The 26,051-nt window shown below is 60.3% G+C and overlaps 9 protein-coding genes across 9 annotated transcripts; 6 read left to right on the top strand and 3 right to left on the bottom strand.

Moving 5' to 3' along the window:
* Positions 1 to 1,532: 1,532 nt before the first annotated feature.
* VTJ83DRAFT_5877 (uncharacterized protein) lies at positions 1,533 to 2,507 on the top strand (the record flags this gene model as incomplete). Its single annotated transcript, XM_071012525.1, has 4 exons — positions 1,533 to 1,681; positions 1,772 to 2,130; positions 2,218 to 2,389; positions 2,456 to 2,507. The coding sequence occupies 4 exons, from the start codon at positions 1,533 to 1,535 to the stop codon at positions 2,505 to 2,507; spliced, it is 732 nt and encodes a 243-aa protein (XP_070865252.1).
* Positions 2,508 to 2,712: 205 nt separating this feature from the next.
* VTJ83DRAFT_5876 (uncharacterized protein) lies at positions 2,713 to 3,298 on the bottom strand (the record flags this gene model as incomplete). The annotated part of the gene is made up of 4 exons (XM_071012524.1): positions 2,713 to 2,870; positions 2,944 to 2,991; positions 3,048 to 3,186; positions 3,254 to 3,298. The coding sequence occupies 4 exons, from the start codon at positions 3,296 to 3,298 to the stop codon at positions 2,713 to 2,715; spliced, it is 390 nt and encodes a 129-aa protein (XP_070865251.1).
* Positions 3,299 to 4,507: 1,209 nt separating this feature from the next.
* VTJ83DRAFT_5875 (uncharacterized protein) lies at positions 4,508 to 6,730 on the top strand (the record flags this gene model as incomplete). The annotated part of the gene is made up of 10 exons (XM_071012523.1): positions 4,508 to 5,153; positions 5,223 to 5,470; positions 5,551 to 5,593; positions 5,647 to 5,729; positions 5,787 to 5,946; positions 6,085 to 6,247; positions 6,320 to 6,349; positions 6,422 to 6,507; positions 6,582 to 6,651; positions 6,718 to 6,730. The coding sequence occupies 10 exons, from the start codon at positions 4,508 to 4,510 to the stop codon at positions 6,728 to 6,730; spliced, it is 1,542 nt and encodes a 513-aa protein (XP_070865250.1).
* A 4,046-nt stretch (positions 6,731 to 10,776) lies between these two features.
* VTJ83DRAFT_5874 (uncharacterized protein) lies at positions 10,777 to 11,252 on the top strand (the record flags this gene model as incomplete). Its single annotated transcript, XM_071012522.1, has 2 exons — positions 10,777 to 11,101; positions 11,164 to 11,252. 2 exons carry the CDS (start codon positions 10,777 to 10,779, stop codon positions 11,250 to 11,252), a joined length of 414 nt encoding a protein of 137 aa, XP_070865249.1.
* A 1,218-nt stretch (positions 11,253 to 12,470) lies between these two features.
* On the top strand, positions 12,471 to 13,564 carry VTJ83DRAFT_5873 (40S ribosomal protein eS1; the record flags this gene model as incomplete). The annotated part of the gene is made up of 5 exons (XM_071012521.1): positions 12,471 to 12,484; positions 12,584 to 12,668; positions 12,733 to 12,758; positions 12,842 to 13,343; positions 13,421 to 13,564. 5 exons carry the CDS (start codon positions 12,471 to 12,473, stop codon positions 13,562 to 13,564), a joined length of 771 nt encoding a protein of 256 aa, XP_070865248.1.
* Positions 13,565 to 14,505: 941 nt separating this feature from the next.
* VTJ83DRAFT_5872 (uncharacterized protein) lies at positions 14,506 to 15,515 on the top strand (the record flags this gene model as incomplete). The annotated part of the gene is made up of 3 exons (XM_071012520.1): positions 14,506 to 14,803; positions 14,962 to 15,089; positions 15,156 to 15,515. 3 exons carry the CDS (start codon positions 14,506 to 14,508, stop codon positions 15,513 to 15,515), a joined length of 786 nt encoding a protein of 261 aa, XP_070865247.1.
* A 392-nt stretch (positions 15,516 to 15,907) lies between these two features.
* VTJ83DRAFT_5871 (uncharacterized protein) lies at positions 15,908 to 17,184 on the bottom strand (the record flags this gene model as incomplete). The annotated part of the gene is made up of 5 exons (XM_071012519.1): positions 15,908 to 15,939; positions 16,009 to 16,511; positions 16,599 to 16,723; positions 16,804 to 16,843; positions 16,931 to 17,184. 5 exons carry the CDS (start codon positions 17,182 to 17,184, stop codon positions 15,908 to 15,910), a joined length of 954 nt encoding a protein of 317 aa, XP_070865246.1.
* Positions 17,185 to 17,782: 598 nt separating this feature from the next.
* Positions 17,783 to 19,867, top strand: VTJ83DRAFT_5870 (uncharacterized protein; the record flags this gene model as incomplete). The annotated part of the gene is made up of 1 exon (XM_071012518.1): positions 17,783 to 19,867. One exon carries the CDS (start codon positions 17,783 to 17,785, stop codon positions 19,865 to 19,867), a length of 2,085 nt encoding a protein of 694 aa, XP_070865245.1.
* A 1,197-nt stretch (positions 19,868 to 21,064) lies between these two features.
* On the bottom strand, positions 21,065 to 25,497 carry VTJ83DRAFT_5869 (uncharacterized protein; the record flags this gene model as incomplete). Its single annotated transcript, XM_071012516.1, has 2 exons — positions 21,065 to 24,993; positions 25,077 to 25,497. 2 exons carry the CDS (start codon positions 25,495 to 25,497, stop codon positions 21,065 to 21,067), a joined length of 4,350 nt encoding a protein of 1,449 aa, XP_070865244.1.
* Positions 25,498 to 26,051: the final 554 nt, after the last annotated feature.

The following is a 26,051-nucleotide window of genomic DNA, read 5'->3' as shown; positions in this document are numbered from 1 at the left end:
GGTCAATTGAGCATTGGTGTGTCGCAAAATCTATTCAAAGACGAAGAGCTCTACCGGTTATCTTCTCCGCATACCGTTGCGGAGGCGTTGGTAAAAGTTCAAGTCCCTTGCTTGTTGTCACACGATTGCCCCCGCTCGCGACCGCCAACGCGAAGAGCAGCGCGCTGGCAGGCTTGGAAATATGAGCTGGAAAGAGAGAAGTGAAATGGTTGCACGGATGGAATAAGGAGTGCGCCAGCAACCCGGGCACAGAGCGACACGATCCCAGGAGGGAGAGAGGGGGGGAGGGGGGGGGGGGACGAAAAGTTCTGGGCCGGGTTTTAATGAGAGAGAGAGGGGAGGTGGTTGATTCATGCGAATCGTGAGCCTCCGAAAGGCGTTGTTGTTTCGACACCAAAGAGGCCCCACATTGCCGAACCCCACACACACCACGTTCCGAGCAGGATGGTTGCGGATGGCCCGTGCGTTTGTTTTCTTCCAGACAACAAACCAATGAAACAAGGCTGCTCTTTGCCTGCTCTTGTGGAGTTATCATGCGAGACGGCTCCGATGCAACGGGCGCTTTCAACCTGATACGGGCGGGCTTCAGTTCTGGATTATCGGCCTGCTCCTGCTATATGCTCTCGAACCCATGGCCGGCGGTGCTATTGCTATAGGCTGCCCGATGAAGCGATCTCTTTTTGAGAGGTATAACTAATTGGGTTTCATTCTCGGAGTTGAAGGACGAGAAGCGGTATTGCTCGAGTGTTCAGCTCAGCGTTATACGCAGTACCCAGTACCTACCTATAGTACCTAGGTACCCTGGTAGTAGTACTCCTGCGCACCTCCTCTCTCTGCATACGGTTTCAAATGGCTATTTGTTTACGAGCTGAAGAACCTTGTGCAGCCTTGGAGACATCAACGTTGAAATATGCCATTCATCCTGACTTGGAAGGAAAGGGCATGTTGTTTAAGGACGGGAAGATAGGAGATGGGCGCTAACTATCCTCTGTGTTGCTCAAAGAGGTGAGCCACGTTGGATGGTCACCTGCGGACGAAAGTGGGGCCAGCCTTGGGCCCCCCCCCCTCCTTCGCTCGTCTCCAGCTCCATCTATTATCCCCCTTGTGAGATCGAACCTGGCTGTGATAGAACTCTGCGGCCAACTGGTATTTTGATCTTGAAATTCCCCAAGTCGGTCCAGGGCAGTAAGGTTTTGCCTTGTGGATGAGGACGAAAAGGTCGATGAGTTACCGTCGGTGGGCTGGCAGACATTCTTTGTGACTTGCACGCCCCAGATCCTCTTCGATCGACGCTCCACTTCATCAGACATCTACGCAGTACATCTAACGGCCCCTTTTCAACCTGAGTCGGTGCGGAGGTAGGGTAATCCCGGCACTATATACGGTACTTGAACCGCCTTCTCCAACAGCGGAAGGACAGGTTCATGGGCTAGATATTCCATCTCTGATACCGTCGGGTTCTCATGCGCTCATCCCCCAACCCGGGCTGCTAACACGCTCCGCATCCCCAAGTATTCTACACCACTCCCACCATGTCGGAACTCAAGCGCTCCCCTATCAAATGCGTCGGGCCCGACTACCGGTCCGAAAGCCAAAAGCCCGTCGCGGCCGTTTCGGCGCCCGTGGACTTTGACAGCGTAACCGTCCTCCCTCAGACGCCGCAGCTCATCGCCCTTCTCTCGTGAGTGTGGCCCCTTTCAACCCCAGCCTTTCGCCGTTCAGCCAAGCGCCCGAGTAGGCCCTGATTCCCCTTCCCCCCTTCCTCCACCAGAATCATCCGCTCCAAAGACACCAACCGCGGCGACTTCATCTTCTACTCGAACCGCATCATCCGCCTCCTGGTCGAGGAAGGGCTCAACCACCTGCCGACCGTCGAGCACACCGTGACGACGCCTGTTGGGCGCTCCTACGACGGTCTGGCCTTCCAGGGGAAGATCTGCGGCGTGTCCATCATGCGCGCGGGCGAGGCCATGGAGCAGGGGCTCCGAGAGTGCTGCCGCTCGGTCCGCATCGGCAAAATCCTCATCCAGCGCGACGAGGAGACGTCAAAGCCCAGGTTGTTTTATGACAAGCTGCCGGAGGACATCGCGGATCGGTGGGTGCTGTTGCTGGATCCGATGTTGGCGACAGGTAGGTCTTGTTGCTGCCGCTGTTTCCCGTGGCGGCTGTAGTTGGGAAGCCATGGCGCAAGCAAGCCCAGCTAACCCCCGGTTGCAGGCGGTTCCGCCATCATGGCCGTGGACGTCCTCAAGTCGCGCGGCGTGCCCGAGGATCGCATCCTATTCCTTAACGTGCTCGCGAGCCCCCAGGGAATTCAGAACTTCTCGAAGCAGTTTCCCAACATCCGGGTGATAACGGCCTTTGTGGATGAGGGGCTCGATGAGAAGAAGTGAGTGTGCTCTGTTTTACCCCTGGCTATGGAGCGTCTTGGTGGGCTGACGATGCTTGTGCGTAGCTACATCATCCCTGGGCTCGGAGACTTTGGTGATCGGTACTATACCCGATAGAACATCTTATGACAAGACTTCTAGAAGCGTTTCCAAACGGCAAAGCAGCATATCCTGTGTCATTGTTTCGATCACTACTGTGAAATCACTGCGCTGCTCCCCTCCGCTGTGTCGTTTTCTTTTTCAACCGGGATTATTATCTGGTATGCCCATGCCATCTCAAGCCGACCCGCGTAATGCCCCGAGTCCATCCAGTGGACTGTAATCACTCATCCTCGTCGTCGCCCACGATGCCCTCCCCTTCGTAACGTGCGTCGTCTTCATCGTCCTCGTCTATCCTCTGGCTCGGCCGCTCCGTCCGGCGGAACGACGACTTGGAGCGGTAACTAGACTCGCCCTCGCGAGCCTCGGCAGCAACGGCATCTGTAGGTGGGATGTTAGTGCTCCTGACTAGCCCGTCGACATCCATGTTTTGGTGAGGTGGGCAAACACATACCGGCTGCGTCCACCCATTCGCTGTAAACGTCTATCGGCGCGGAGAGATCTAGGATGGTGGATCAGCGCGATTTCGTTGTCTGAGGCTGGACGGCGGCGCCCTACAGTTGATGCCGCACTGGAACTTCTGACCGCATATCATGCAGTCGAGGTAGCCGCAGCCGGCCTTCTTGTCGAGCTTGATCTGGATCGCCTTCTCGTGGTTACAGAAAAGGCACGTGAAGGTCGTCGGGAGCGGGTCGCGCTGGCGGGAGGGAGAGACGATGGTTAGTCCGGGTCTAATACGGCCGAGGGACGGACATGATAAGCACCTTCTTCGGCCCCTGTGGTTTTCTGGAACTCTTGCGCTTGCCCATCTCGATGGCTTGTTGCTTGCAACCTGGAAGTGGGTTCGATAAGGCTGGGTCGCGGGGTCGATGAGAACCGGATCGTCGATGGGGTGCGCTCTTCGATCGCCGGTACCTGGGCGGAACGGCGAGGGCTTTACCGCGCGCAGGATCCGTAGGAAGCTTTCCACGCGCGTCGATCTACGATGAAGGCGCGGTGTTGCGACGATGTTGAAGGGATGGATGGGCGTTGCGATCAAGCAGCTGTTGACGTCGTCGTTGCGGGCTGTCAAACGCAATTTCGAAGGTCGGGTCCGCCAAGACCCCGGCAGCTGGGCGGCAAGTGGGGCAGCCTCGCTCGCGCCAAGACCGTGTGGAGTATGAAAAGGGACGTGCACCCGTCCACGGTCGCTGCGGCTGCGCCATTCCACTCCCGAGGGTCTTTCCAGCGACGATTCAACCCTGGAAATCGGAGGATGGATTGCTGCCCTACTGTGTAAGCTCACGCCGGAGCCCTGCTAAAGCCCAAGGGCAGCCTTTGCTGCTTTTTCCCTTTTCCCTGGCTGCTTCCTCACCGCTTACGCCCCTCCAACGTGTCGCGGTGAACGTGCATCCAGCACGCACCCGGGATCCACTGGACCGGGAGCTGATCCGGGCATGTAGCGTCCCGCCGTGGGGCAGCGGAGCTCAGATTGACAAGGAATGGACGGCCTGCCGGTGGTTGACGGTCGCCACTTGCCCTTGACGGTCGGGTCACCTGCGCTTGCTGCCCAGTCCTGTGCGCCGGAAAGCTGAAGGAGGCCCAACAGACGAGCCCATGTTATCAAGGAACAGATCACGGGATCGTGCTTTGAGCCCGGACCTTGGCGAATTCCGTCGTGTTCCTCGGGTCGCCGCTGTGGTGTGTCTCGACCGTTCCTGGGATTCGCTGGCTTGATAGCGCCGCTGGTTATAAATCATCGTTGGAATCCACGTGGAATTGACCTGCTTGCTCGCCCTCTCTTCCTGCACTTTTCCAGGTTTCCCAATAGTGATTTCACGCGTTGCCAGAGGTGCGTGTGAGCTGTCTGTAGACCGTATCTCCCGCTGTCCGCATCGCACGTTGGCTCCTGGGGCATCAACCTACCTATTTCACTTGCCACACGTCTCGCCGTCCTCGTTCTCGTCCTCATCCTTATCGGCCTCCTCGCCGCTGTGCCCCACCCTAGCGAAAGCATATCGTGAACCCCCATCGCAACCATGTCATCTCCCCTGGACGACGTCAAGGAGGCCCTCAAGGCCATCACCCTTGGCCAGACCAAACTGCTCTCCGCTGTTGAGGCCGTGTCGCAGCGGGTTGCCGAGCTGGAAAAGAAACAGGAAGAGGACCGCCAGCGCAAAGACGGCGGCTCGGGAGCGATTGGCGTCGATCGGGCGGCCGCTGCCACCCCCCTATCCGGAGGCTACGCTCCCCCGTCCTCGGCCGTCCTTCCGGCGGAAGCAGGCACTTTGTCGCCGCCTCCGTCGGCCGGGATCAAGTCGAGCTTCTCGTCGCGCGTCGTCCTCACAACGTACCCCAAGCAGATCGGCATCAAGCCGATCCCGCTCGAGTGGGGCGCCGCGGATCCGCTGCAGCGCGGGCCGGTGGCCGTGTCCCGGTCCCCGTCCACCATCGGCAAGCGGAACGCTATCGGCGCCCACGGCGGCTCGTACTCCATCTACTATGCCCTGGCCGTGGCGAGCCGTGAGCTCAACGCCGACCACCGCCCGGACTTTACCAACACGGAGCCCGCCGTGAACATCGGGCCCTTCCCTCAGTGGGGGGATAAGAAGAAGATCGTGGCCATGGACCCCTGGGGCCACTTGGTCCCCTGGATTTACAAGGACGTCATCGAGAAGGAGAATGGTGAGTTTGGCTCGCACCTGGCGTCCAGACGTCTCGGACGACCGAGATCGGCCGCTGACATGGCTGCAGTGGATCTCCGGCCCACCATCGCCATCACCAAGGCTCACATGAAGCTCCCGGAACTTGAGGACAGCGTGAAGAGCGGCCGGCTAGTTCCTGACGGCAAGGTGTGCCTCAATGAGGCCGGAGAGCTCAGCGTGCTCAAGATTGCCGTCGAGCCTGTCTGGTATCTCCCGGGCGTCGCCGAGCGGTTCGGCATCGACGAGGGCACTCTCCGGAGGTCACTCTTCGAGTATACCGGTGGCATGTACCCGGAGGTAAACACTTTCCTAACACCCCCCCCCCCCTCCAACAACCGTTCGCCCTCAGCCAAGGTCTGATCTGACACGGCGTCCAGTTGATCACTCGATCCGATATCAAGGTCTTCCTGCCCCCTATCGGTAAGCATAATCGCCCGGATGGTTGGGCACGAGAGAAATCTGACCCCCTACAGGCGGTTTGACGGTGTACGTCTTCGGCGACCCGGCGAAGATGTCTGACCCTTCCAAGAGGCTCGCTCTCCGCATCCACGATGAGGTAGGCAGGCTTCAAGCTCCCGCACGTGGGGCAGACCATCTGCTAACGAGTCGACAGTGCAATGGAAGCGACGTGTTCTGCTCGGATATCTGCACTTGCCGGCCGTACCTCATCTTCGGCATCGAGGAGGCTGTCAAGGAGGCCCAGAATGGCGGCAGCGGCGTTGTCATCTACTTCCGCAAGGAAGGCAGAGCTCTTGGAGAAGTGACCAAGGTAGGTTTCTCTTCGGTACGTTGGCAGAACTGCTGGCAAACAGGAGCTAACGTGAACGCAGTACCGTACGTTGACGGCTTTTCCCGCCCTCCCCCTTGTTGAAAGGTTGCGCCAGCAGCGGTCGTCTAACAAAAGCCTGCAGTCGTGTATAATGCCCGCAAGCGCGGGGAAGATCGCGCGTCCGACTACTTCAAGCGAACCGAAAACATCGCGGGGGTCAAGGACATGCGCTTCCAGGCCCTCATGCCGGATATCCTTCACTGGTTGGGCATTACCAAGATCGACAGGATGCTCAGCATGAGCAAGTGAGTGGAACACCTGCCCGTTACTTTGCGTCTTTTTTTTTTCCCCGCTGACGTATTTCGCTCGATATCTAGCATGAAACATGATGCCATTGTTGGTCAAGGGTGAGTTGGGCCGCCATCTTTTCACCAGGGTTTCCGGAATCGGCGATTATGTACTGACGGCGCATTCGCTAGCATTCCCATCTATGAGCGAGTCGAGCTTCCCGAGGCCCTGATTCCCGCCGACTCGAGGGTTGAGATTGATGCCAAGATCAACGCCGGTACGTGCTGCTGCGTAGTCAACCCCTCTCGGCCAGCTCACCCAGTTTTACTGACGCAATCTTCCCTCTGGTAGGGTACTTCACGACGGGCCACCGGATGACCGAGGAGGAACTCAAGAGCGTACAGGGCCGGATATGGGACGAGTAAGCACCGAAACCCCGAGGCCTCCCAGCGAATTGGCGACGTACAGGGCTGACAAAGACACGCAGCATTGACCACTAGAGGTCGATTCGAGGCCAGCGCTTCTGCAGGTCGCAGGCTGCAGCCTTTTGGCATATTTAAACCGCGCGTGCCGTTGCGAGCCGCGGGGCTGCCCAGGACGGGTTCAACCAATGCCATTTCGAGCCCATGGCACGAGGTTGAACTCATGCTGAGCAGCTGAGCTAGAGAAACGTGCATCATTCGACCAGTATCCTCACTTGCCCTTTTCGTACATGTCCCTGAGCATAGCCCCTCAGACATGCCCTGAGAGGGCCTTGCGCAAGAGGCATTTTCGGGCGGCTTTACGTGTTCGATGACCCCCAACAAAGTCCTAGCATGGCAAATAGAGAAGAAAACCAGGGCTTTGTCACGCGCTCACTTCCCAAGATGAACTTTGAGACAGTCAACTCGGGCTGTGCAGGCAACCAGTCCGGGCTTGCTGGTGACGGTAAACAAATGATGATCGGAAGCGCGATTGCCCAAACACCCCGCACCACCATTACCACCCACCATGACCCCCATCATCCCCCCCGTGCCATTGGGCCGGATCTGCCCCTGTCAACGCAAACATCGGGCGCCATTCCCTTATTCGTGATGAACCACACCATCTGCCGGCCGACCGGTATGGACGCACGTGCGGTTTATCCGACCACCATCTTTCTCATCGAGGTTACGTGGCAGCGGTTGTCGGGAGCATGATCGGGGTCTGCGGCGGGGACCAACACCAGCCAGTGAAAGGATCGCGAGACTACGGCGTGACCAGCCGAAATGAGCAGCATTGCTCCAGAGACCGAAACGGCCGGAACTAGTATTGTGTGTTCGTTCCAAGTTTGATGATGATGATGATGATGATGCTGTCCGGGCTGCCAGTAAGGCTCCTCTTCGCCCTACAGGGGATGGACCCAAACCGCTCATTTCGTCTCGCTTCACCTGCGATCCGCTTTTCTGCCGCTGTTCTGGAAACTGGGAAATGGAGCCAATTTTCTGACAAACCCTGGGAGATGACGTGACTTGGCGTTTGGAGTCCATGGGTTCGAAACCATGCCGACGATCTCGCTATGCTCGAATGTTGTTTTGCTACGTATCCATGGAACTGGGTCCTTTCCAGCTTCTCGTGTCAGACATTTTCAACCTCAATACTACTCACTCTTTCGCGGCAGGGTTGGCGTCTGGTCTAGAACAGGGTGCAAAGCAAGACGCCAAACCCTGTTGTGCAAAGCCTGGGCGGCTAGGTACGGGAATGGTGTCCACACATCCCAAACGCCGGAGGCTGGGGGGTTTCTGGGAATCAATCACCTTGGAGCAAGCAACTGCTACCGCGGGTTCATTGCCCATCACTGCCATGGAAAATCCATTGGCGACGGGGATCTAGACCCGGAGACATTGTCCGTTGCCGGTTCGGGCTGCCTCGACGCCAGCCGAGAGGAAGCTTGCTTCTTGGAGTCTCTTTCGTTGCAAGCAACATCCATGTCCTCTGCCGGGCTAAAAACCAACTTCCAAGTCGTATGCCCCGAAGGCTCAACCAAGGCAGGCTGGGCTTTGCAATGTTTCGGCTTGAGACGAGGCAGCACGCATTGATGACGCAGCTCTTCAGAGAAAGAGCGTGCGTGAGTGAGAGGTGCCTTGACGCCGTTTGGCTGAGCTGCGTGGTCGTTCGAGGTGTCCTCCTCCACACCTCGGGCCTCGTCATTGTTCTGGCCGACCCTGTGGTGTGCCAAGTATTTGTTCCAAACGAAGACGTGGGTGGTGATACGGCCCGGGTCCCGTCCCGGGCCCGGATGAGGTGGTCCGGACGGAGGGAGGGGACGGAGGGACAAGAGTCCCCAACTTGGAGAGCTCGCCCAAAAGTTGGCCATCGATTTGTTGGGAGGGAGATCAAAGCAATCAATCGATCGAAACGATGGTACATCGACCTGCCCCCATCCAGCCCAAGACCAGCGGTGCAGACGACGGCATCGTCAATTGGGCGACGGGATGGAAAGGATGGGAAAATCGCGCACAAGATCCCAATTCCCACCCGCGGTTCGCTGGGTTGATGATCTGCCCACTGGCTTGATTCCTGGATCATGCCGAGCGCTGTTTGTCTGACAACACCGCCCACCTAACTCGCTGGATGTTGCAGAATGTGGGAGATATCGATGCCTCGGAGCCAGGCGTTGTGTTGTGGAGCGTGGAGGGATTCCCTGCTTACCCCACGTTTCAGCCGTGGAGTGCAGGAAGCCCACGGCGCCGACCGTTCGGGGCTTGCAGTGGAATCCAGCAATCGGCCGTCGGCCCCTGCCTCTCGGTTCCTTGCGCTTGTCCCCCTCCCCTCCTGCCCTGCTTCCCGTCTTCTTCGGACATGGCCGGAGTCCGCAACGGGCAAGTCGCCGAGGACGCACAACGCAATCACTATGAGATGATGAATTGTCCGAGGTTGGCGGACGTAGGACGGACCATGGTCATTCTCGAGGTCTGCATCTGCTTCCCGCGGGCCCCAGAGGTTTCATCGCGAAAAAAAAAGCAATCGTGGAATTGGAAGGATACGTGTGGTTGCGTTGCAGAACCGGTGAAGTCGAAGCGTGGCGCTTCGCCAATGATGGTGCAAGCGGAGCGCTTGCGAATCACGGACTCGGTGACGAGATCTCGGGCATGTCACGAGGACTCCAGCCAGGGGTGGATACAACGGGTAGCGTTCCCTTCTGGCTCGACCTTTGTCGCCATTCGGTACAGTGCTGTCCCTAACGTTGGGAATTGCAAAATCCGCCGCAGAGCGGTGGGCGTCGAAAGTTCGGCGTGATCACCGCCTTGGTGCTTGGATTTCACCGCCATGGCCGGCTGTTCTATTCCTTTGACAGATCTGGCTAGAAGCAATCTGGGGTTCTGGAACCCGGTTCATAAGCCATCATCGGAGCGGCCCTGGTGTTGAATTGGGCAGGGAGCTTTGGAAAACAGGATATCGACGGTCAATATCGCTACTGTGTCAATTAATGAGGCAGATGCTGCATGTCGTCTGATATGGTGACAGCCGATGGCGAACTTTCATGACAAGCTCCAGATCTCGGGTTGGTGTGCCTGGCCTGGCCAGCTCCAAGCGTTTCCGTCCCCCCCTCCTTCAGCGAGAGCCTGGAACCTGGGCCGGCTGCCAATGGCCGCCAAACGCCGTCGCACCGCGCGCCGCATGGAGCTCCGGAGCTCCTGAAGTGTCAGGCTCTGAATGGCTGTGGTTGATGCCGAAGCCCCACTCGGCCTCTTGCTTAGAAGCCTGACGGGCTCCTCCTGGCGCTAACGTAACCCCCCCCCCAAAGGCGGGGAGTACAGTTGGACGCCGGCGTGTGCAAACCCATCTCCAGTGAAGTCGTTGCTCTGCTGTGGTTGGGTGCCCAACGTTGCGAGGATGGGACAGATTCTGCAGGAAGCGGGTCATGCCCCTGTGGTGTGGTAGACGGCCCAGAGCCACCTGGGTGGTGTGTCATGGTCATCAACAGGAATTGTCACCACCATTTCGCCTTTGGGCAGCCCATGCTGGCAAAGGGCTGGGCCTCCTCGTGTGGCTCCACAGCCCTGGTCGGCCAGGCTCTGAGGGTGGGTACGGGTGCCAGTAGGTGGGTGCCGGGTCGCAACGAGCCCGGCCATCAGGGGCACGAGTTCAGGCAAGGCAGGCCCCAGCCCTTTGGCTTGGTCCAAGGGACCGACCGATGCGATCGGGCTTAGCCTCGCTCCCCTTGCCATCCGGTTCGTCTTGTGGAGTGACAAGTGGCAAGCCCGAGCAGCACCGTCACCGATGAGACGGTGGTGGGAAAGACGTCTCCCGTATATTGAGCGGCATGCCATTTCAGCCCAAGTGGGTTGGCGTTCTTTTTTTAAAAGTTGCCGGTCGACCTCAAGAACCACGCTCTCGACTCTCGAGTCTTGTTTTCTTGCACCTCAACCCAAAGCTCGCAACCAACTCAACACTTCACCGTCCATACGACTCGGATCCGCCTGCACCTCCATCAGCAGCACATCTCAACCACTGCCGCCACCCTACATCATCAGCCAACAACACCAACTCCCGTACATCCACGCTACCCTCTCCGCACACCAAGATGGCGTCACCCACCAGGTCAGACTCTCGGAGGAGGGATTCGTCCGACCGGAGCGTCGGCGCCCGGATGCCGAGGCTCCTCAGAGCCACCGTCACCACCGAGCCGTCCATCACCACTTCCACCGCCAGCCCCAACGCTCTTGCGACACAGCCCAGCCGGAGAGCTAGCGAGCTGTTGAGCCGGGTAGCCTTCGTCTCCGGATCGCCGCCGGATACCACCTTCAGGCGGACTTCCATGTACGACAGCGTCGACCGCCACCACGAAGACTTGTCGTCATCTCCCGTGAGCCAGCCTGAGAGTTTCGACGAGCTGCATGGTCACGAATGTATGTTTGGCCCCCCAACCCCCCGCCGGCTGTTTTCAGTTCGGGACTAACATGATATCCAGATGGGGCACGATACTTCAGCTTCCCCAGCTTCGACCTTTATGAGTCCAGCCAGCAATACGATGACGAAAAGTCAGAACCCAAGCCTTGAGCCCCGCCTGCCGGGCTTAAGAGAAGAAGGTCGCGCCGCGAGCCGATGAGTCGGGGCCTCAACAAGCCCGACATGTGTCGACTCGACGAGACAACAAAAGACAGCAGCACTCCGAGCCAGCACTCGCACTTGCGTTCCCGGGACGGCGGCGTTGGAAGGTGACATCACGCACCACGCCGCGACCGGTAGGGCAACGCCGTGACGCGTTCCGCAAACATGGCGGAAGCCCGTGAAATGCAATCGGCGGCTCGTTTGGGCGAGGATGCAGAAGCCGTACTCTGCACCGCTCTGGCCAGCCCGGGGGTGATTGGGTCTGGAACCTCTAGAAACCCCCCGAGCATCCCAGAATGAAGCTGTCGAACGACGGGACGAGGACGTGGATAGCAGGAGTCCTCGGATGGGGTTATTGCAGGAGGGAAAACAGGCTGTGTGACCATGTCACAACCTCGGAGGTCCCGATGACTGGGGCAGCCTGATGCAGGTGGATGAAAAACAATGGGAAGGTCTTGCTTGGGAGGGTTGGCTTGTTGCATGCAAAAAGCGATTCAAAACCATTTTTCTCCGAGTGAACAAACACCGGACTTTGAAGATGCGGGGTTCATGGATCTTCGCTGAAAAGGAAAAGGAAAAAAGATAATAATTATAATCAAACATCAGCGTTCCTCTGAGATGTCAACACGTAGCCTTGCTTGAGGCCCGAATGGGCGCCTTCTCATTTTCATCGCCATCTTGGACATGCCGCCGACGCAGGCGCTGATGATCAACTAGCCATGTCGACGTGCTCATCAGTCCATGGGGAAACTGTTCTGCTTGGTGGATTTCCGTGGCTGAGTTTCTGCTCGTGAAACGTGGCGGGAGTGATGCACAACCACACAAGACATGTGGATGACAAGGCCAAACCGATGAGGTCAGGACAGCGACATGAGGGACGACTGGGATGAGTGAGACGGCAGCGCTGAGATCTGAGAGTGAGCCGGCGGAGTGGATGTGAATGAGATGCACAGACCCAAAGCCCTAAGCTCCGACCAGCCAATCAGGTTGAACCACAACCGCCCCACATCCTCAGTTTTTCCGGGCAGGTGGGCTGCGCCCACACAACGAAATCAGAATTTCGACTTGAGCGGCAGAAACCCCAATTTTCGTGATCTCGATCCCACGGTCTCCATCACTCACCCAAGCAGCACATCTGTCCCGTCGTTGACATAGCTGCTCGTCAAGATGGCTGTTGGCAAGTACGTTGAACCCGACGAGAATCGATTCCTATCCCGATTGCGCGAACGCGAGCCTGTCCATTCCGCGAGGACGCCCGGTGGCTGATACTTGGGGTGCAGGAACAAGAGACTGTCCAAGGGCAAGAAGGGCCTCAAGAAGAAGGCCGTTGACCCCTTCACCCGCAAGGACTGGTACAGCGTCAAGGTGAGCAGAATTCATCCGTTCGGAGCCGCCTCCGACCCAGGCTGACACCGTTGGGAAATGACAGGCCCCTGCGCCGTTCGCCATTCGCGAGTAAGCTTCCGCTGCCCACGATCACCGAAGACACGACGCAAACGCCCGGTATCCAATGGACTCTAACGCGAGATTGATTACAGTGTGGGCAAGACTCTGGTCAACCGGACCAGCGGTCTGAAGAACGCCAACGACGCCCTCAAGGGCCGCATCTTCGAGATTTCGCTGGCCGATCTGCAGAAGGATGAGGAGCACTCGTTCCGCAAGGTCAAGCTCCGTGTCGATGAGGTCCAGGGCAAGAACTGCCTGACCAACTTCCACGGTCTCGACTTCACCTCGGACAAGCTCCGCTCCCTGGTCCGCAAGTGGCAGACTCTGATTGAGGCCAACGTCACCGTCGTCACCACCGACCACTACCTCCTCCGCCTCTTCGCGATCGCCTTCACCAAGCGCCGCCCCAACCAGGTCAAGAAGACCACCTACGCCGCCAGCTCACAAATCCGTGCCATCCGCCGGAAGATGGTTGAGATCATCCAGCGCGAGGCCTCGAGCTGCACCCTCACCCAGCTGACCTCCAAGCTCATCCCGGAGGTCATCGGCCGGGAGATCGAGAAGGCCACCCAGGGCATCTACCCTCTCCAGAACGTACGTGGCAGGCGAGGAAGGGCGGAAGAAAGAGCGTCGTGGTGCCAAGGCGGGCGGCTAACATGGGAAACCAACAGGTCCACATCCGCAAGGTCAAGCTGCTCAAGCAGCCCAAGTTCGACCTGGGCGCCCTCATGGCCCTCCACGGCGAGTCGAGCACGGACGAGCAGGGTCAGAAGGTTGAGCGCGAGTTCCGTGAGCAGGTCCTCGAGAGCGTATAAAGGGTGTTGTTGTAACTGGGAACGCAATGGGAATGGGTTTTCATCAACAATACCTCTCTGGGGATTTGGGTCTCTTTCGTTGCATTTGGCGTGGTATCATGGTACAGTAGTCGAGGTGACGAACCATCTGTCTCGGACAGCGGAGCACACGGAATTCAAAAAGCATGACCAAACGACCATGGCACGGCAAGCGCAACGTCCCACGGCGATCTACATCGGGAACCCTCTTGGGGGGAGAAGCGGCCCCTCTCCCCTTGGCGGGAGGACGGAGTGGTGCAGATGGAGGGGCTGGGGAAGGGTGGCAACACCGGATGGAGAGCGGAAGCTGGGAGGCAAGGCAGTGGAAGGATGGATGCACATCCACCAGCTAGAGTTTGGTCAATGCCAAGGAAGCATCCATCATCCATCCCATGGTTCCCATTTCCCGCCCATTTGGTCTGGCCGGGTAGTGACACAGGTGGTTGGCAATGTGGTCAAGCCTGCGACCACTTGGCACAGGAGGGAACGGCGTGCCCCGTTCCAGCCCTGATAGGAGCGTGACATCCATGAAGTTGACCACCTCAAGACAGAAGGTGAGCACTAGCCTTCCGATATGCCTGTCTTCTTTGCACGCTGCCCCGACGATGCAACTCTTGATCCCTCACCCCCACAACGTCAAACGTCCATCTACGATGAAGACAAGGTCCGACCCCCGGCTCCCACTGGTGACGGTCACCCATCAGAGAGTGCCACGGTCAAACAGGGCGGTTGTCTGTCCATCCACCTTCGTCAGAATCTCCCTGCAACAGCCCAAACACATTTCGAGCCGCCAGGGACGGTCTCCGTGCCACCGTGAGGACGTCCTCCGGGTATGACCGGCGAAGACCATCCTCGGCCTCTCGAGCCCTGCGGCCGCGGTCGCCGTCAGGAATCGCCTCCCCGCCCTCTCGGACAGCGGCGGCATGGAAGAACCGCCCACAGAGCTCCAATGCGCCTCTGGCGGCGACCCTGGATCGTCTTGCTCCAAGGGCAAGGCGAAGGCCGTGGGCTTCCCCGCGCAAAGCGGCCATCCCAGCGGCGCAGCGGCGTCGGGGACGCCACAGCTTGCGTCTGTGCCAGAGGACGAGATCACGCCCGCCGATCCGGTGCCGCCTCCGAGCCCGTCGTCGATTGCGTCTCTGGCCGACCGCGTGGATACGCCTCTGACGGCAACGATCGAGATCGCGGTGGTGGGCTTGAAACTGGTGGGAAAGACGGCGAGTAGGTGTTTCTTTTCCTCCTTTTTCCTCTCCTTCTTGGCCCGTTTTTGCTGCATCGCGTCGTCGTCGTCGCCGCCGTCGTGTCTCTTTCTCCCGCATTTGTTTGTTCTTGGGAAGCCGGTGGCCTGGATGCATGCTGACCTAGGTATCCTGGAATAGTAATCTCGAAGTTCCTCGACCGGAGTTACAATCTCCAAAACCAACCACCCCTTATCGGCGAACCGCCGATGCAGGTCAAGCGCCTGGTGAAAGAGAACAGGCGGTACGATCTGATGGTCAAGGACGTGGTATGACAGCTTCTTATGCCCAGAGGGAACGTGCGGTTCTTCCCTAACCACCAAGCCCCATCCCAGACTGGTGCTTTTCTGGGCCTCCACCCCAGCTGCCACTTTCTCCAAGACATCCAAGGCGTGATCCTGGTCTTTGACATCACGAATAGAGGAACCTTCACCGGGGCGGAAGGTTGGTGGCGACACGCAAGCCTGATCTTTGCCGAAATGCCCTTCTGCGTGGTGGCCGGGAACAAATGCGACCAGGCTCAGAAACGGGAGGTGACGCCTGAGGAGGGAGAGCAGCTGGCCCGGCGCCTCGGTGCTGTGTTCTTCTGCGAAACCAGCGCCTTGACAGGCGAGCACATCCGAAGGCCGTTTGCGGAACTGCTCCGTCGGATCGTCTCGACTCTCGGGCCCATGGACATTGAGGACAATGACTAGGATTGGGGTCGCATGTCGGCATGGCGGCGGGCATGTTGGTGCTGCTGGTGACGGAAAACTGGGAGCTCTGGTGCTTCGGGACGGCCAAGGATGGGCATGGATATGGCGGGGTGTGTTGGGATCAGATGATGGATTCCAGACAGCAGGAAAAAGCAGATATTGCGGGAGAACGACGAGAACCAGGCGTACCTACACAGCGGAGCCGGGTTTGTTTCCCTTCTTATTTTTACGGGAGGTTACTAGTACCTTTGATAGGAGGGAGGAGCGGTCACAGGCGTTTCTATGTCTATGCGGGGTGTCTATTGCTTGTCTACATTGTCTACATCATTGATACAGGGTATACGATAAGCGATGGGAGGGAAATGGAGCTTGGTGCTGGCCAACTTTCGGTGTCACTCCTTGGGTTCCAAAAAGCGGATCACGGCTACAGATTGCAAGGTTAGTTCTGCTCATCCAGGGCGGCAGCCGCAGAGGAGAAAGGAGAAGCGCTCACCTTGCCTGAATTCCTCGGGTTTCTCTGAGATGACCCAGTGCCCGGCGTCGATGTCGGCGAGCTCGAAGAGCGGGAAGAACTGGCCGATGAGGGGCAGCACGTCGTCAGGCACGTACTTGGAGCGGGTGCCGCGGACGAAGAGGGCGGGCTTGGTGAAGCGGACCTGGGAGGGGTCCTTGAAGGGGAAATCGCCGAGGTGGTCAAGGGAGCGGGCCAGGATGGACAGGGGGACGCGGAACTTTTGGACGGGCTGCGCAGGGTCCGGGCGGTGCAGGTTGCCGAGGAGAAACTGCCGGATCGTGAGGGACTTTTCGTACGGCTCGAGGATCTTGTCGGCGTCGGCCTGGCGGGCGACGCCGGCCTCCTCGATCTTTTGCATGCCCTGGATGTAGCGGGCGAAGTCGCTGGCGAGCCGGACGTCGACGGGGGCGTTGTCGACCGACACGATGTTGGCGACGAGCTCGGGGTGCTGGAGGGCGACGGCCATGGCGGTTTTGGCGCCCCTTTTTTGGGGGGAAGGGGGAGGGTTTGTCAGTTGGGAGGGGAACGACGGGAACCAGGGATGAGATGATAATGATGAGATGACACACATGGAATGCCCGATCAGGGTGGGCTCTTTGAGCCCGTGCTGCTGGATGAACTCGGCCACGTCGCTAGCCATGGCTGGGTAGTCATGCTGGTGGTGGTGAGGAGAGTCGCCGTGGTTGCGGAGATCCTGCCGGAGCGTTGTCAGGGGGGAAGGGGGGTTGCTGAGGCATGGCCCGCAAGACGGGGAGAAAGACGGCCGAGGCTCACCACCGTGTAGATGTAGCGACCTAGGTCGCGGGCGAGGACTCTGCATCGCGTCGTCCTTTGGTTAACCCGTGCGACTTTGACTTGGGTCGTGCGGTGAGAGAGGATAGCCCGGGGGTCAGCCACTCACTTACTCATGCTCCGGTTGTTCTTCTTGGACCCGAACAAGCCGTGCATGAAGATGACGGGCGAGGTTTGCTTGTCGGCGACGGGTTTGGCCGGTTCGTGAAGATCGTAGGAGAGCGGCACGGTAGAATACGGGGCCGTTTCCCGGGAGATCCGGCCCGGAGCCGGGGCCGGTGTCAGGGCTCGGGCACGGGCCTGGGTCCGGACGCCCGAGGAGAGCCACCGGAGGGCTCTAGGAGAGGAGGCAAGACCCAGCATTGCAGGCTCTGGAAAAAGAATGCGTGATGGATGATGGTGAAACAATTCTAGGGCGTTGGGCCTCAAGGATGCCGCAACGAGCGGACGACGAAAAGACAAAACAAAAACGAACGCGGGTGAGGGTAACTTTGTTTTGTTGAGCCCTCTTGTAATCCATCATGTCCGGAGCCGATGAGAGCCGGCTTTTTTCTTGGCCGGGCCGCCTCCGGAGAGGCACGGACCAGCACGGCCCAGGGACCCACCGGTGGACCTTGACCAAAAACTGTTCGGGTGCCCCGCGTCCAGTGTACCCGCTGAAGACAACAGGAGAGACACACAACCTACCGTGTACATACTGCGTACACAGTACACTAACCTACCTCGAGGCAGCTGAGGCTCCACTCCAACCTCAACTTCAGCTGTGGAGCAGGCCATCCCGTCCCGTTCCCAAGCTTGACGAAAGCATCTCCGTTTGAGCTTCCTCCACCCGACCAAGTCCACCTACCCGACCCTGACTCTCTTGGTTCTCCTCCCAACCCGGCGGAGAACTCCCCTGGGCCGACTGAATGCGCAAACACCACTCGAAACGCCACTCAGCTCCAGCCTTCCCGCCGTCATCATGGGAGATGCCGCCGTCGTCGCTCTCAACTCCCTCCTCGGGCGTCCCGACATTCAAGACCACGACGAAGCGCTCAACATCGCAAGTGCCGCCGTGCGCGCTGCAAAGGGCCGTCCTGCCGATCTGGCCGCAGCCCAACACACGCTCGTGGTGGCACTCCTGAACCTCGACCGCTTCGACGATGCCCTGCGCGCCATAGCCGAGGCCGGCGATGCCCTGGCCGATACCTGCGCCCTCGAGAAGGCCTACGCCCTCTACAAGACGGGCGATCTCGACGCCGCCGAGGCCGTGCTGCGCCGTGCCGGCATCGACTCGCCCGCCGCCCACCGCGGCCTGAAGCATCTCGCCGCCCAGATCGCCTACCGCGCCGAGAAGTTTGACCAGTCGGCGGCCGCGTACCGGCACCTGGCCGCCAACCACGGCGGCGCCCAGCACGGCGAGGAAAACGACTTGCGCATCAACCTGGCCGCCGCCAACGCGCAGCTCGAGTGGCAGGGCAAGGGCTGGGCCGTGCCCGACCGCGAGAAGCAGCCGGCGAGGGAGGACCTGGAGGCCTTCGAGACGGCGTACAACGCCGCATGCGGCTGCATATCCCGCGGCGACCTCGCCAAGGCGGCCGTGCTGCTGAAGCGCGCGCGGGATCTGTGCGAGGCGACAGAGGACCTCAGCGACGAAGACAAGAAGGCAGAGCTGGTGCCCATCATCGTGCAGCAGGCCTATGTCTGCACAAAGCTCGGCAAGCTGGACGAGGCCGCCGGCCTTCAAAAGTCCCTCAGCCTGGACGACGCCCCGGACTCCTCGGCCAAGGTTGTTGCCCGCACAAACTCCCTCGTGTTCCAGGCCGAGGCCAACCCTTTCCTGGCCCAGCGGCTCGCCGAGCAGCTCCCGGAGCCCAAGGGGAACGATAAGCTGTTCGAGTACCAGAGCTCCCTGCTCCGCCACAACAAATACGTCCTCGATCTACACGCCCAGAAGTTCTCCGGCGTCGCCAGGTCGACCGCCAAGATCCTTTCCAAGGATCCCGTCCCGTCCATCACCAGCTCCAAATCGGACCTCGGCGTGCTCGGTGCCGCGGCGGCTTCCCAGCTCCGGGCAGGCGAGGACGCCCTGAAGGAGATCCTTCCTCTGCTCAAGTCTCGGCCCGACGATGTCGGGCTCCTGCTCACGGCGATCCAGCTTTACGTCCAGCTCAACAACCCCAGCCCGGCCATCGAGCTCCTGGAAAGCTTCTTCGCCCGCCTCGAAACCGCCGCCACGCCCGAGCACGCCGACGTGCGCTTCGCCCCCGGCCTGGTCGCCCTCGCCGTGTCTCTCTACCGCACCCAGAACCGGCACGTAGCCATCCGCCAGGAGCTTGGCAAGGCGGCCTCCCACTGGCAGAAAAAGACCGACTCCTCGGCCGCCTCCAGCCCCGGCGCCTCCGTCCTGCGCGCCGCGGGAGTCGAGCTGCTCCGCTCCTCCCACCCGGCCGACCTGGCCGCCGCAGGCGAGGCCTTCACCCGCATCGCTGCCGCCAGGCCCGACGACCGCTTCGCCCGCGCGGGGCTCGTCGCCAGCTACGCCACCACAGACTTCTCCCGCGCCGAGCCGCACCTCGAGGTGCTTCCTGCCGTCGAGTCCTTGATTCGCGGCGTCGACGTCAACGCCCTGCTCGAGGCGGGCGTCGCGACCCCGCCGCCCCCGCCGGCCCAACCCTCCCGCGGAACGAAGCGGCCCGCCGCCCCCGCCGAAGATGCCGCAGGCAAGCAGCAGCAGCAGCAGCAGCAGCAACCTTCCGCTGCCGCGGCAGCCAAGAAGCGGCGCAAGCGCAAGCTCCCCAAGAACTACGACCCGGACAAGAAGCCCGATCCGGAGCGCTGGCTGCCCCTGCGCGACCGCAGCACCTACCGGCCCAAGGGCAAGAAGGGCCGCAAGCGTGCTGCAGAGGCGACGCAGGGCGGAGTGGTGCGCGACGACCAGGAGACGCTGGAGCTGGCTGGCGGTGCGGGGTCCGTGAAGGTAGAGAAGGCGTCTGCTTCGGGGGCGGCGGCCGGAGGGGGAGGAGGAGGAGGAGGAGGAAAGAAGAAGAAGAAGGGCAAGAAATGAACGAAGGCGGGCTGGCTTGCTGGGGGGAAGGCGAGGTAACTACATGAGCGCGACCTTGTGTGTATGTATGCCTCCGTATCCTGGAGCGAGAGTTAGAGAAACTGGGTGCCGCGTTTCGGTCGGTCGGATCTTCGGCTTGCTCTCGAGCGTCCAGTCTTGGATCGGGGTCCACGAGGCAACTTGATGCATAATACATTGCTGAACGGTGGTGTTGTACTACTACTAGAGGTTTGTGTAAAAAGGCTATTTGATAAGACTCTACCAGGGAGGCCCCTCCCCTTTCTTCTTCTACCTGCGAAGCAACGACAGCCAGAAAGACGCACCAAATAGACCATTGCCAACCCCTCTCCCCCCCTTTGTTTGCGCCCCAATTCTTATTCCCTTTAGTCGTCCAAAAAAAAGTGTACACAGCCAAGCCCGCAAAAGAAAAAAAAAAAAGCAAAGGAAAGGAAAGAAGGGAGACACGGCAAGACTTGGGCTAGTCCCGACGGGAGCGAGCATGAACAAAATCATTCATGCCCCCTCCTCAACCAGGTTCACAGTCGCCACTCAAGGTGGGCTTTCCCATCGTTGGTTGTAGCAGACCACTGCGAAAAAAAAAAAAAAAAGAAAAAACAAGACGACAAGGAGCGTGCGTATGTGTAAATGGTGCTGTGTGCGACTGGCTCCTCCAGCCCACACCATGACAAGATCGCTGATTGGTAAGTGAGGTAGTGCGTGCCGAACCGACAAGAGATCCGGACAGGGAAACAGGCGAGCGAAGGAATGGGGGGTATTAAACAAGTCTAGGGTGTTGAAGAGCGAGGTTCATGTAGGTAGTAGGCCAGAGACAAGAAAACAGAGATGTCGACAGAGCAGCCGAGTATCCAGAGTCGGATGAACGAGAGAAGAAAAAGAATGAGCATCAGGGTTCGTATGGTCTGTCAATTGCAAGCGTATCCCTACCCCCCCTTCCCCTAGGTGGGTGGTTATGCCGCATATAGTTCTCTTTTTCTCTTTCCATGCCGTTCCCACGCGTTATAAGTGACATTAAACGATCGTATGTTCAAGAAAGAGAGAGACTTTTCCATGCCGGAACGCAAGAGAGAGAACGTAGAGAAGTGCGATGGTGGCGACTTGAAAGGATGCAGGTGGTTTGGTCAGGCCGATGGTGTCGTGCGGTTCGGGTTGCTCATCAGCCTTCGCCGTCGCCTTGGGTTAGGCGCTAACGGACTGGAGCGGAGGGCTCGGGAGCCGGTCGCCGCCTTCCGCCACCGCGTCCATCTGCTCCGGCTCGGCCTCGGCCTCGGCCTCCTTGGAGGACTCGATCACGGGCGACGCGGGAGGCTCGGGGGTGAAGAAGAGAGTGTTTCGGCCCTCCCTGCTGCTTCTCGGGCTGAGATCGACAAACTCCGCCTCATCCTCGTCCTGCTCCTGCTCCTCGTGGCCGTCAATGGGCGGGAGCGGGGTCCGTCGGCCGTCCGAGAAGCTCACCGCCGCGTCGCTGTCGTCGTCCGACGGCAGAGCCAGGTGGGCGCCGGCGCTGCCAGACTTCATGGCCTGGGCGTTCGAGTACCTCCGATGCAGTTCCCGAAAGCTCCTCGCCGTCGCGGTGCTCGCGCTCGCCCCGGAGCCGCGATGCTCGCGATCCGAGATGGACATGGACGTTAGGACGGACTGAAAATCGCTGCCGCCTCCTTCGGAAGGGCCGGCCTGGCTGCCGATCGAGTTTTCCCGCTGCAGCCGCTGGCGGATGCGGTCCTCGGAGCTGAGGCCCTGCTGAAGCTCGTTGCCAAAGGTGATGACGGAGGCCTTCTTGCCGTGGACCACGAACTGGCCGCTCCCCCGAGGCAGGATATCGGAGCTGGCATCGTCCGGCAGCGTGGCGGTCGAGGTCGAGTCCTTGGCTCTGCGATGGCGGTGATGCGAGATGTGGCCGGCGCCCTCCCGCAGCGTGCGGTGAAGGCTCCGGCGGATCTTGCTCTTGTCCCCGCGGGTGATGCTCGACCTACGCTCGCGCGGCTCGGGGGTCTCCTCTGCCTCCGCGGCGCCGGCGGCGCTCTTGTGCTCCGAAGCCCGCGAGATCTCGGGCTGCAAAAGGCCGGCCTGCTCCAGCAGCTCGCGCTCGTCGGCGTCGTCGTCGGGCTCCTCAAACGGCTGCTTCCCCGGCGAGGTAGGAGGACCGGCCTCGTCGCCCGGAGCGATTGGCAGCGATGTTTCCGATCCCCCTGCCGCCGAGGCTGACGCCTTGGCTGGCTCGTGAGAATCGAGAGGTGCAACCGTCCAGGAATCTTCCCCGAGGACGGTCGCGGTAGTGGGTGGCGTCTGGAAGGTCTCCGTCACGGGCGAGGAGTCGCCACCTGGCCTCGGTGAGGCGGCGGTGTCGGTCGACAAGAGCTGCGCCGAAGCCCGCGGGTTCGTCGCCGGGTGCGCCGAAAGAAGACTCGACCTCCCGTCGTCCTTGACGGGGGATTTCTTGGCGGCGTCGACCTTCTCATCCGGAGGCAGCCCGAGCGCCTTGGCTTCTTCGTCCAGATCCATCTGGAGGATATCACGGTGGCATCTCAGCCGCCAAATCTCCATCCGAGTCCACTTCAGCTGGGCCGCCATCCGCGCCGCCGACAGCAGCATCTGCTCCCGCGTCTTCGGCAGGATGGGCGCCTGCAGTTGGAGGTGCCTCGAGTTGCGCAGCTGCGATTCGAGCGTCGCCTCGGCCTCCTTCAGCTTCTCGTTGGCTTCCTCGATTTTCTGGCGCATAAAGGCCCTCCGGGCCGTCAAGATGTCCTGTGCCATCTTGTGGTCGATGCGGCTGCGAGTGACCGTCACCTCGCCCGAAGGGGTCTGGATGACCTCGACGTTCCCGCTTGACGATCCCCGGATGGCGCGCCGGCTCTGTCCGTCGAGGTTGCCTCCGATGACGCCGCGCATCCGAACCCCAGACGTCCGGAACGCGGCGGCATAGTTGAGCTTGGCCAGCCAGTCGTTCATTTCCTCCTCGTCCTCTGCCAGGAGGACCTCTTCCAGGCTGCCATGCCGGACGTAGACAAAGGCGTGCTTGTGCTTGGTGTAGCTCGAGTCCACCAAGGCCACCGCACCCTCGGTCGAGATCAAGGAGTCCGGTTTGAACTCCTGCAGGGGAGGCTTGAAGATGCACGGGTCGCCTCCGTGTCCCTTTTTCACGTGCTCCTTCTGCTGGTGCATCAGCTGCTTGATCCAGGCCGTGTTGCGGAAGAAGTACAGCTGAGCCCCGGTGAGGATGGCCCCCCACTCCTGCCACGGCGACCGCGTCTTCTTCTTCTTCGCATCCTTCCGCCACAGCAGCCCGACCTTGGTGACCTTGATGTCGACAATTCCCGGATGGGCTTCCTCCGGGTTCGTGGCCGTCTTCTCCGACATGAAGGCATCCGGGCGGGACCTTGGAGACACTATCTGCAAGACGCCCGTCTTGAAGAATGTCCGTTGGAGCTCCTTCATGTTGAGAGACTTGGCGGTTCCCAGGTAGTTGTACGGGTCATCCAACTGCATCACGTCCTTCAGGTTGGGCCTCAGCAGCTCCAGCTTGTCGTCGATGATGAGCGTGTAGGGGTCCACGGGTTCCTTGGCGACCTTCCGGGCTGGATCCGGATGGTGGTGCGGAAAGAGGGACTTCTTGCGCCCCTTTTGGGAGCGATCGCCGTTGGCCTCGGCGTCGTCTTCGACGTGGATGAACGGGGTGTAGGTGATGTTGTCGTAAAAGACCTCGAGGATTTCGTCGAAGATGCCTTCGCCGTGGGTGTTCTTCAAATAGTCGGACTTTTGCATCTTGTGCTTGTTGTTCTTGTTGAACACATCGGTGTGGAGGATGAGGAGGGAGAAGGCGATAAAGTAGGCCTGGTCCGGGGTGGAATAGATGCCGGGGTTGCACTCGTGGTAGCGGTTTGCAAACGCCTGCAAGAAGCGATCGATCTGCTGCGTCTCTTTGGGCAGCTCCGCCTCCATCAAGAGCTTCCGGAGGGCCATGTCCATGGGATCGCCGAAGAACTTGAAGCCGCGCATGTAGCTCCTGAGCACGGCTTGAGAGAAGGTATCGGTGTTCTTGGACAGGACCGCCGCCACCACGCTTCGGCTGACGGACTCGAGCGCCCGCTCGAGGTACTTGGAAGGCGATTCGTCCTCGCGGCGCTCCGGCAGGGTGGCGGATTCACGAGGTAGCTGGAGCGAGTTGTTCTTGGACGAGGAACCGCCCGCCGCCGGGGCCGTTTGCCCTTGTCGCGACGCCATATCCGACGTCCGCCCGAGCTTGCCGAGGCCGAGGAGGTCGCTAAAGCTCTTCCGGCCTGTCGATAGGGAGGTCCTGGACGTCGGAGGCGCCAGGTGGTCTTCTGACACGCGAGGCGAATTCCTCCCCAACGAGCTCATGGTCGAAGACCTGCCTCTCCTATTCGCATAGCTCCGGGTCGGGGAGGATTGCCCGGAGTGCCTCGAGCTTTGCCGGAACAGCGCGGTGGCCGGGGACGCCGCAGACCTGGCGAACGCGGCGACCGCCCCGGCCGGCGGGGGAGGGGTTGCCATTCCGTTCCTCGACGGCGCCCTTGACTGCGTCGGCGTTAGCTGACCTCCGCGGGAGCCATTGGACGCTGAGTGGTCGACCGAGCCGGCGGTCGAGTGGAGGAACGACGAGCTGGACATGGCCGAGTTGTCCGCCGAGGCCGACTTGTGCTTTTGAAGATGGGCAATGGGGAACAGCGGTTCCGGCTGCCTGCTCTTCCGGCGTGCAAGCCTGAAGAAGCTCGTCGTCGCGTAGATGGAGTGGGTGGTGGCCCCCGAGCCCCTCTCTCCCGAGCTGGCATCGGACCGCGAAGACTCGGACAATCGGTTGGGCGGGATCGCCAATCCCTGCGACCGTTCGTCTCCAGACGCCTGCGCAAGGCTGAGGCGTGAGGAGGACGGTCGATGGGGCTCGTCGAACGATACGCTATGCTCGGGAATCTGAGGGGTATGGTGGTGGCCGGCGAACCGGCCGTTTGTGCCAATGACCTCGTCGATGTCTGGCGGCCTCGGAAGCTCTCCGGATCTGCGCAGACGAGCCGCAAAGTTGATTCGCGATGTCTTCTTGCGGGGGATAAGTTGCTCATTGAACGTCGGGGACGTGGTGATGATCTCGGGAGCTGCGGCGGCTTGCATCAGCATCGAACCGGAGGATCCGTGCAGGCGTGTGAAGAGCAATAACAACAAGAGCAGAGCTACGTACGTCGTGGTACAGGCGGAGGCTTCTGAGCTGCGGCATGGAGCTTCGCCTTTGCCGCCAGATGGGAGTCTGAGGCGTTACGAAACCTCAGCATGGAGAAGCGTCGATGCTTGTGGGAGTAGTCGGACACGGCCTGCGACTCGGCCCCGTCGGAGGGCCGCCCTTCAGAGGGCTCGACGATGGCGGGCACGCCGCCATGGGTGGAGATGACCGATATGCTGTCTCGCGGGAGTTCTGGGGGAGAGGGGGGCGTGGCGCCGAACGACGAAGGATCTTCTGCTACCGATGTCAAAGCTGGCAGGTCGCTCGTGGACCCGGACTGCGGCGGCGGCGGCGGCTTGGGAAGGGGCAAAGCGTCAAATAGCGAATGGCGACGCATATCGCTCTCGCTGGCCATGACTCCGCGGCGTCGCAGGAAAGGCATAATGGCGGCTCGGATCAATCGTCATAATCCATGGGGCCGGAGGGGCGGTTCGGACGATGGATGGCAGGATCGTGTGGGTGGAGATGGTGTTGGAGCGCGCAACTCGAAGAGACGAAGCGGTGGGCAAACGAGAGTCGGCGGGGGGGGGGGGGGGGGAGAGGGCCAAAGTCGAGTGCAGAGACGCCGACAGATGGTGTTTGCAGGTACAAGGCTGCAGGGAGATGCGGCTGGTTGGGCGCGGGTGTGGATGTGCGTGTGTACGCGTGCGTGGGGGTGGGTGTTGGGTGTGTGGTGCGTGGTGTGGGTGTTGGGTGCGTGGTGTGGTTAGTTCAACGAGTGGACGAATGTCGCGCTGAAGCGCAGCAAAGCCGAGTCTCGGGGCGGCTCCGTCGTCGTGCGGATGCGACGGACGGACGAGGTCGGCCTGGCTGGGGGGGGGGTTGTTGTTTCGCGATTACAGAATACAGACGGGACGAGGCTGTAAGGTACGGAATACGGCAGAAACCTGAAGGTGGGTGGCACCTCGGCGTCAAGGTCACGTCCAGTCTTGCCAG

Source organism: Remersonia thermophila, chromosome 5 (assembly GCF_042764415.1).
Source record: "Remersonia thermophila strain ATCC 22073 chromosome 5, whole genome shotgun sequence".
NCBI lineage: Eukaryota > Fungi > Ascomycota > Sordariomycetes > Sordariales > Chaetomiaceae > Remersonia > Remersonia thermophila.
The sequence above is the reverse complement of the archived record's forward strand: the minus strand, read 5'-3'. Positions and strand labels throughout refer to the sequence as shown.